This window comes from Neodiprion fabricii, chromosome 6 (assembly GCF_021155785.1).
Source record: "Neodiprion fabricii isolate iyNeoFabr1 chromosome 6, iyNeoFabr1.1, whole genome shotgun sequence".
Lineage (NCBI taxonomy): Eukaryota > Metazoa > Arthropoda > Insecta > Hymenoptera > Diprionidae > Neodiprion > Neodiprion fabricii.
In genome coordinates, this window is record NC_060244.1 from 15,785,572 (window position 1) to 15,796,025 (window position 10,454).

General features: G+C 39.5%; 1 protein-coding gene across 1 annotated transcript; it reads right to left on the minus strand.

Annotated features, from left to right (window-relative positions):
* Positions 1 to 6,170: 6,170 nt before the first annotated feature.
* LOC124185544 lies at positions 6,171 to 8,213 on the minus strand. The gene has a single exon (XM_046576419.1). The coding sequence runs from the start codon at positions 8,211 to 8,213 to the stop codon at positions 6,171 to 6,173; it is 2,043 nt and encodes a 680-aa protein (XP_046432375.1).
* Positions 8,214 to 10,454: the final 2,241 nt, after the last annotated feature.

Below are 10,454 nucleotides of genomic sequence, written 5' to 3' on the forward strand. Positions count from 1 at the left end.
AACGTACGGCCTAGATGCGAATAAAACCGCGCTCGAAGCTTATCTGTGAGTCACCAACCATCAGCCCGGCAGTAGAAAGGCTCCGTACCCTGTACACGGTATCCAACTCGTGCTGTCTTTGTTTATCGTTGAGCATCTCAAGATATTCATTTTCTCATCTCACCGACGACTCTAATAGTTTGATCCTCTTCCTCTGCAGTTGCAAAAGAATCCTCTCGCGCTCGGATTCCATTTCATTCATCGGCTCATCCTTCGTTTCAGTTTTGATTTCTTCCTTTGTCTCTTCCTTGATAGGTTTCGAGCCTCGAGAAACATTGACTAATTCCTGCAGCGGGATTACCACAGGTTTAACCCTTATGTGCGCACCCGGGGTACCCGGGTACCCACCTCCAGTTTCAATTACTGTTTAAGTTCAGATGTGAGCAGAATCATTATAAATCGATTTACTTAATTGAGTAAACATAATCAAAAAGTAATTAAGCTATATTTACATTTAAAAGTAGCGTGCAGTTGCCACAAAGAGAGATTGGAGGGGGGAATTGTAGAAGGTATTTTATTTTCAACAGGAACAGGAACTTTGACAGATTTGAAATAATAGAGAATAATTCGGTTTCGGCCTGATGCGCTTTCTGTCCTGGCTAACAGTCGAATGTCTCCAGGACCGCCTTCCTCCGAGAGCAGTCCTCGGGGCTCTCGAGTCGAGTTATTCCGTAGCGTAAACATCCGATAACCGATCCCGCATGGTTATCTGGCTGAGCCAGTCCTCTTGAAAATGTTTACTTCAGAATCTCGAGTGCTCCACAGTCAACTATTGGCTTTATCGAGCAGCAGATATTCCAAATATTTGTGGAAGTAGCAGTTAGATAGTTAGATCCCTTTTCAAGTATACAAGGGCCCAGCAGTGACGCATTTGCTCAGTTAGGAACATTTATTAACATTAACATTGATTTACAGATGAATATATCAAATCACATATAAAATTTTTCTCTAGTGGGTACTCGGGTACCCTGGGTGCCCCCTAGGACTAACCATACTTCAAGTTAATTTTTTTATTGCAAAAAATTTTTTTCTTGAAATATAGCTATGGGAATCTCTTCGTAAAGAGTTAAATTTCATAGATCCGGAGGCTCAGATCGAAAAAAAAATTTTCAAATCTACAAGCAAGGATGTGACGAGGTGAGTACCCGGGTGCGCACATAAAGGTTAAAGACATCCTTCACTGTTTCCTGCAGCGACTCTTTTCCCGTCTTAAGGTGTTGCAACTAATGCAGCTACGACCAAGGGTGAAGGAGTAGAAAATGAATACACAAAATGAAAGTAGCAATACAAGGGGGGTTCTACACGCAGATTCCTGTTACCGACACTTACCGACCAAGCCGACCAGTCCGCCTATACATTCTCCCCAGACTCAAACCCTTTTCCGCTCCGCGCAGCCCAGACTCAAACCCTTTTTCGCGATGACGTCACAGTCTGCCGTATCGAAGGTCAAAACCGTGCAACCTTACCGACAGTTGTATCGATCGAGGGTCAAAATCGTGCTGTCTTACCGACAATCTTACCGACCAAAGGTCTGTAGTGCTCGCCTGCCAACGGTAGAGGGCGCAGCGGGGGCGAGAACTTTTTTACCGTCCCGCATTCTTCTCCCACGATAGGACTGCTGATGTGTAACATGAACCACTCCGAATTCCTTTCCCACGGTAGGACTGCTGACGTGTAACATCAACCACCTCACATTCCTTTCCCACGTTATCAACCACGTGACATTCCAAAATTAATGGTTTCGAGAATTGTTTTTCACTTACTCGGATGTCGGTTTGATATCCAAGGTCGACCGATAGTCGCGGTAATTCAAAGCCATGGATCTGCGGTGTCGGGTTACTATCGCTCTTGGAATGCCAAAAGGTGCGCGCGCATCCGTACAGCTGCCCTATATAAAGGACGCTTATCACAGCAAACGATCATTACGTCACAAGCTGTCAAGTATACGTGAGGAAAAAGCTCAAGATGAAATCCGCGAAGTGTTTGAGATTGATCGATGTTATGGAATCGGAAAAATCGTCACCGGCAGAGATTGCAAAATGGATTCGACTCGGAACCCAAAATATCAGGCTTTTGAATAAAATCTTACGCAACAACGCCTCAACGATCGGGGAGAAGACAAGAATTTTGACTACAATTGGAATTCTGAAATCGTTGACAGTCAAATTTCAACAATTGCAGAAAGTGGGTGACGGATTACGAAGCCGACGAAGAAGCAATCGAGTACGGTATGAAGATTTGGGATCAGCTTTCGAGAGTAGAATTCGAACTGGATCCATCGTCAATTTGAAGCATAAAGATGTGGAGAGATTTCTAGAAGACGCAAAGGTACTAGCTGCGACGAGGCTGAAAAACGCTCTGAAGAAAGACAGGAGCTTGAAAGCCAACGATATCCTGGCTTGTAAATTTGAACTTAGAAAAGTTGATCGCACGGCGGAAGAGATCAAATTTTTTAATACGAGAAATGAAATCATCCTCCAGACAACGGATATCAGCGAATGGTTCATCGAAAACGCGACGAAGCGTTTGTTGAAAAAGGTGGAAGATTTCCAGGAAAAGGATTCAGGCTGGTCGCTGACCGAAATAATCAATTTGACTGTGAATATCAACCAGTACGTGCCACTACGAGGCGGTGTCTTCACATACACCCCGTTACCTAAGCATATCAGTGATAAGAAGGCTGTCGTCAACATCCGTAACAGCGACTCGTATTGCTTCCTCTGGTCGGTCACCGCAGCTCTGTTCCCAGCCGACAACAACAATCCCAGCAAAATTACTTCGTATCCACATTTCAGCTCAGTGCTACGGTATGATGGTATAACGTTTCCTATGTCTCTAGACAAAAACACCATTTCAAAATTTGAGAAGCTTAACGGTCTTTCAATTAACGTTTACGGTATAGACCAAGGTGATCGGAAAAAAAGTGAAATAGTACCGATTCACTTGAGTCAGAATGAGTCTGACAAACCTATGATTCATCTTTTGGCGATCGAAACTGAAATCACTGACGATGACGATGATAGTATGGAAAATATTGAAAAGAATGTAACACATCATTTTGCATGGATTCGAAATCTGTCTCGATTAACGTGTTCTCAAATTTCCAAACGATCAGATCAGACGTGGTTGTGCGATAGGTGTCTATCTCATTTTAATTTCGAAAGGTGTTTGTCGAAGCACCGAGTTGATTGCATGAATTTAAACAAAACCAAAGTTATTCTACCTACAGATGAGGAAAAAATACTCAAATTCAAAAATTTCAAGCACAAAGAAACCGTTCCATTCTGCATTTACGCGGATCTCGAATGTTCACTACAACCCACACATGAAAGTTCTGGGGAAAATAGAACAATTTATCAGAAGCATTTTCCGTATAGTATAGCTTACTATGTCACGAGCGCCGCACATTTACCCAAAATTGTAACATAACAATTATCATTTTTTATTATTATTATCTTAGAGACAAGGAAGCATAGTTTAGTTTGACCATATAAAGTATCTCATTATAATCAGTTCGTGGTATAGCCAAGCGCAACGGCTAGCTGGACAGCCAGCAACGTCAGCGTCTTCGCGCCCGCCGGATCCCGGGTGTAATCAACACCGGGATGAGGCGAGCGCGAAATCACACGCTCCGAGGATGACCGTTGCGAGGCGAGCCTTTGTTTAAAATTGCAAACTCAGCAAAAAGCTCGCTCGCCGTCCGACGTTCCAAGGGGTGTCGGACGAGCGAGCGAAGTCAGTCCCGTTAGAGACAGCATTAAACCAACATCTACGGAATCAGGCTCCTTCAGAGCTGTCGAGTAAAGAGTTATCAGTCTTGGGTCTCCGACGATCACAGACAGAATTCCCTGTCAATCTATCCGCGGTCATTCAAGCATCTCGCGTCGCGACATCAGTCTGTGAAGTTAGAATTAAGCGCTATAAGCAAAGCCACGAACTTGATCAAGCCGTGTAGTACATAAGTGAGTGAGTGAAGGTGTAAGCTTCGGCACCTTCGAGGCCGAAGCCGAATCCACGAGTGAGATCACAAAAGAGCGAGAACGTGAGTAGCGTAAGAACATATTGTAAGCTTCCTTGTCTTAATATCGCTGCTTCTAGTTATTCATTAAATATCTATACTTGCTTCCATTCAAAACATTCGCACACAATATCGTAAAATCCTCCAAACCATTTCCCACGGAACGCCCTGTAGAGGACGTTCACCCCCGAATCCACCAATAATTAAATAAATAAACCTCGTAATAACAAAGAGGGTAAGTCGTCGCGTGCGAGACCGCTCCGCACGTGACAACTATCTGCATTGCGCGTTTGACGATTCGCTTTCAAAATTCAAAATTAATCGTGGAGAGACTTGCGTTCAATGGTTTGTGAACGAGTTAGCGGAATTGGCACATTCGTTGGAAGTTTATTTCAAGACTGTTGTACCGATGGAACCACTGAATTTCAATCAAATCAACGAATTTTATTCAACGACAGTGTGTCACATTTGTGAAAAACCGTTTACACTCGCAGACATGAAACATCGTGATCACTGCCATTTCACGGGAAAGTACCGTGGTGCTGCTCACCGAGGTTGCAATCTAAATTACCAAAATTCGCACATTATCCCAGTGATATTCCACAATCTGTCGGGTTACGATTTACATTTCCTGATCAAAGCACTGGCCACATCGTTCGAGGGCACAACTGAGCTTCTACCCGTAAACAAAGAAAAGTACATTTCATTTACGAAATTCGTTAAGGGGACGGATATAAAGTTTAGATTCGTAGATTTGTACCGTTTCATGCCCAGTAGTCTTGAGAAATTAGCAACGTATCTCGGTGATGATCAGAAATCAATCACACGAAAATTTTATCATAGCTCAGATAAATTTCAGTTATTGACCAGAAAAGGAGTGTTCCCGTACGAATACATAGACAGTTGGGAGAAGCTCGAGGACACACGGTTACCATCCAAACAACAATTTTACTCAAAATTAAATGATCGGGATATATCAGACGACGACTATGCACATGCATGTAAAGTTTGGCAAACTTTTAACGTTCAAACTTTGGGAGAGTATTCGGACTTGTATTTACAGACGGACGTGTCTTTACTGGCCGACGTTTTTCAAAATTTTCGACAGAGCTGTTGGACGACGTACAAACTGGACCCGTTACATTACTACACAGCGCCCGGTCTGTCGTTTGATGCAATGTTAAAATGTACAGGCATCGAACTCGAGCTTCTCACCGACATAGACATGGTTATGTTTATCGAAAAGGGTATTCGTGGTGGTGTGTCACAGTGTTCGAACAGATACGCAAAGGCCAACAATAGATATATGGGAGAGGAATTCGATCCTGAGGTCGAAGAATCTTATCTCGTGTACTTTGACGTTAATAATTTGTACGGTGCTGCTATGAGCTTTGCTCTGCCATACAGTTCCTTCGAATGGTTATCAGACTTCGGACAATGCGACGGTCTTACCATCTCGGACGACGCGGAGTTTGGTTACATACTGGAGGTTGATTTGGAATATCCTGAGGAACTGCATGAAATTCATAAAGATTTACCACTGTAATGAATAATAAATTTTCTCGGGAACTTGGACAGAATTGATCAGATTCAATTTATCAAAATTTGCAACGTTTCGTTGGTTTTATTTATTTTCCAACTTCATCAGGCAAGCTGTAACAGATGTACATAAACTTTAAAATTAAGTTGCATAAAACAATAGACATGATACATGTAAGTTACAAATTCAGAAATAATAAACTAAACAAAATTGCAAAATATTTACTTTTGAGGTTAAATCGTCGTTAAAATCCTCTGGTCCATAACATCCAGTCAAAATTATGTTTAAATAAGACTAGACAGATATATACATTTTTGTTTTTTTGATAAAATTATAAACTCATTGTGCCAATAAATTAATTTGAATAAAATAAAATGGACAAATATGATGATGGACGAATACACATGTCAAACGTAGTGACTCTTAAATCACAGACTGTACTGCTCTCACACAGTGTGATAGTACGTGTGGAGGTCGCATTATCTGTATTGTCAACATGACTCTGTTGTCCATGACTAGTACTGTTTATATTGTGCGCGAAAGTTCAACCTCTAAGTAAAATAAAAATATTTACTATGACTTCACTAAATCCTTGACCTCATTTATCAGGTCACTGTAAATTGTACTAAGATTTTGCGTGTCGGATCTAAAATTGACACAATTCATCGCCTTAATAAAAATCATTTCACTTAGGTTTCTCTTTATGTAATTTTTCTCCAGATCTAAAATCTCCACATCATCGAACTGAAAGTTATGACCATCTTCAACAAAGTGATGTTCCGCTAATGCTGTTTTGTTGTTTTTTGTGAACTTCTCAGGTCTGCAGTCAAGTTTGTGTTGTCTCACTCTGGCTTTTAATTTTTGCCTGGTTTGTCCAACGTACCATTTCCCACACGAGCACGGAATCCTGTATACTAGGCCAGATCTATCTTCTTTCTTCACTTTGTCTTTTAGCCGGGAAAATAGATCCTTAACCTTGAATACATTATAGAATACCAACTTGCAGTTGGTGTGCCTGAATAAAGATCCCAGTCTTGGTGACAAGCCTTTTATGTAGGGAAATCTGCTAAACGACCAATTCTTGTTGACATTGTTGCTCCTGATGTTGTTTTTAATCCTCTCGGACACAATTTTCTCACACTTGCTGATGACCTTGTTTGGATAATTGTTAGATGACAGTAATTTTCTAACCATGCGAATACTTTCCTTGGTCTTGTTCACATGACTCAAGCGCATGGCTCTGTTCAAAAACCCTTTTGCAACCCCCAATTTCTGGCTCAATGGATGATTGGAATTAAAATTCAAAATTCTTCCTGAGCTGTACGGTTTCTTGAACCAAGAAGTTATAAGATCACCATCTTCTGATCTTTCTATTAGTATGTCCAAAAAAGGCAACTTCCCGTTATTCTCAACTTCCAAGGTAAACTGGATGTCCTTGTCAACACTATTAAACACATCTAAGATGATGTCTACTTTATCCTTTGGAACTACTGCGAAGAGATCATCAACATACGACTTAATAATTGGAATTTCAAAGTCAAGGTGAGTCAACGCCATTGAAACAACATAATCTACTGCAATGATGGCAATTGAAGGACTTGCTGGACTCCCCATCGCACATCCTTCCTTCTGAAGGTAAAAATTGCCATCAAACACGAAATATCCCGAGTCGTAACAAAAATCAATAAGCTCTAGTAGAGTAGTCTGGTCCAATTGTACAAATTTCTGGATTTCATCCCACCGCTCAATGATGATTTTCCTTATTAAACTGTTATGAACATTGGTAAAAAGAGATACTACGTCCAGTGATATTAAAACATGGTCTTCGTTTGCCTTTTTCAGTTTGATTTGGTCTAAAAAATGAAATGAGTCTGTCACATTATATTTCAGACTCATTACGAACGGTAGCAGACTCTTGTGAACAAAATTGGCGATCTCATAACCTGGTGATCCTATGCTACTGACCACTGGTCTAAGTTTACACCCAGGTTTGTGGGTTTTCCTTAAGCCATAAATTCTTGGTGCCAATGCACTGTAAGTTCGCATTAGCTTACCTTGGATGTTGTCAAGGATACCAATATCTACAAGCTTCTTTATTAAGCGGTTGCTTATGTTTTGTAGCTTTGACGTAGGATCTCTTTTGATCTTTTCATATGTTTTACGGTCGCCAACCAACTTATTCATTTCTGTGAGGTATTCTTCTTTGTACATGACCACTGTTGAATTACCTTTATCTGAGCGCATTACTAAGAGATCTTCATGTTGATTAAAGAAATTTCTTGTGACTTTGATATTTTTAACTAGGTTGAAGTTTTTCTTGTGATTGCTGTTACTTCTACGCTGATATTTAATGTGATTTGTCACAATGTTTACACCTCTTGCTCTCAGATTATTTTTCACTTCCGTCAAACCCTCGTTGGATAACTCGTCATCTTTCACTTTGTCGATACATCCCTCCAGATCCTTAATAATTGTAACGACCGGTTGATTGATATTCGTTGTTGGTAGTCCATAGTTAAAATCTAACTCTAAGATCTTCTGGACTTCTGATGGTAAAACTGTATCAGTGAAATTATAAATTCTGTTTCCAACTTTTTGTTCTACATTGTCAGTCATCTTGTCTTGTAGCTTCCCAAACTTTTTGATGTTTTGTTTTTTTATTTTCTTAAAATTGCTCTCGTAGTAATTATGGAGCTTGTTCAAAGTTTGCATCCATAAAACTAATGGAAAACGGGACTCCACGTTTCTTTTGAGGTTATCTATCGTACGTAGTAAATTGTCAATCTTCCACAAGGTAATCTTGATTTCTAGATTTAGTAGCTTGGTTCTAGTACTCAACAATACGTGACTAATCTCTCTTCCAAATGGGTGATCATCTAAACAGACGGTGTAAATGTAGTCCACCTTATTAAAAATATGTAGAGGAATTAAGTTGTTGGCTCGACATCTGAGTAAGAAATTCCGTCTATTCCTCATGTTGGCTAGTTTCTTATGGCAACGGGTTAAATCTTTAACCATCTTACATGTACTTATATCGAAATCTTGTCTTATGCGTCTGAAAAAACCTCCCAGTTTTCTAAAATCCAAATCTTGGTTCTCATCCATGTTAAATGTAATGAATAATAAATTTTCTCGGGAACTTGGACAGAATTGATCAGATTCAATTTATCAAAATTTGCAACGTTTCGTTGGTTTTATTTATTTTCCAACTTCATCAGGCAAGCTGTAACAGATGTACATAAACTTTAAAATTAAGTTGCATAAAACAATAGACATGATACATGTAAGTTACAAATTCAGAAATAATAAACTAAACAAAATTGCAAAATATTTACTTTTGAGGTTAAATCGTCGTTAAAATCCTCTGGTCCATAACATCCAGTCAAAATTATGTTTAAATAAGACTAGACAGATATATACATTTTTGTTTTTTTGATAAAATTATAAACTCATTGTGCCAATAAATTAATTTGAATAAAATAAAATGGACAAATATGATTGATGAAGTTGGAAAATAAATAAAACCAACGAAACGTTGCAAATTTTGATAAATTGAATCTGATCAATTCTGTCCAAGTTCCCGAGAAAATTTATTATTCATTACATTTGACATGGATGAGAACCAAGATTTGGATTTACCACTGTGTCCGGAGCACTACATACCCCCGATCTCGAATAGTAAGCAACCGAAATTGACGCCCGCGCTATTTTCCAAGAAAAACTACGTTGTTCACTACCGCGTTTTGAAACAATGCTTACAATTAGGCTTAAAATTACTCAAAATTCATAGAGTTCTCAAATTCAGGCAAACCCGTTGGCTCAAAAAATATATAGATTTGAATACCGATTTGCGAAAAAAATCTGACAACGAATTTGAGAAAAATTTTTACAAGCTAATGAACAACGCAGTTTTTGGCAAAATTATGGAAAATGTTAGGAAGTATAGAGATGTCAGGCTGATCACGAAATGGGATGGAAGATACGGTGCTAGAGCTACCATAGCCAAACCCAATTTTCACAGCTGCACCGTTTTCGACAAAGATATAATTATCGTTGAAATGAGTCAGACAAAAGTCAAGTTGAATAAACCATTGTACGCAGGTTTCTCCATCATGGATCTGGCTAAAACATATATCTACGATATTCATTACAACTACATTAAGCAGAAATTCGGCAACCGAGCAAAATTAATGTTCACGGATACCGACAGTTTGATTTACAATTTTACCGTCCCCGACATATACGAACACATTAAGGAGGACTTGCACAACTTCGATACTTCTGATTATCCGCTCGACAACGTTTACGGAATACCTCGAGCAAACAAAAAAGTTCTCGGCTTGATGAAAGATGAGAATAACGGGAAAATCATGCTCGAATTTGTAGGATTAAGAGCTAAGTTGTACGCATTCCGAGTCTTGGGAGATGAAAAAGACAACAAACGTGCCAAAGGTGTTAAAGGATCAGCGTTAAGAAAAATAACCTTCAACGATTATTTGGACTGTGCGTTGAAACGTGAAAATCTGTCCTCAAATCAGCATTTGATATTGAGTCGAAAGCACGAGGTATACGCCGTAGAACAGCAGAAAGTAGCACTGAGCTGGAATGACGACAAGCGGATCGTGTTTCAAAATACAACCGACACGCTTCCGTGGGGCTACAAGCCTACACCTTAGCTTTGTAATTTATAACTGTACCATGTCTGTCTATTGTCTAAAAAAAAAAGACGCATACTTGTTGTGTGTCGGATATAAAATAAAGAGGGACATACGTTTTTACAAAAAATTCATTTATTTAAAAGTTACATGTCCGATTCGTTTATCCAACTGTTGTGTGTATTGTCAAAACCTAACCATT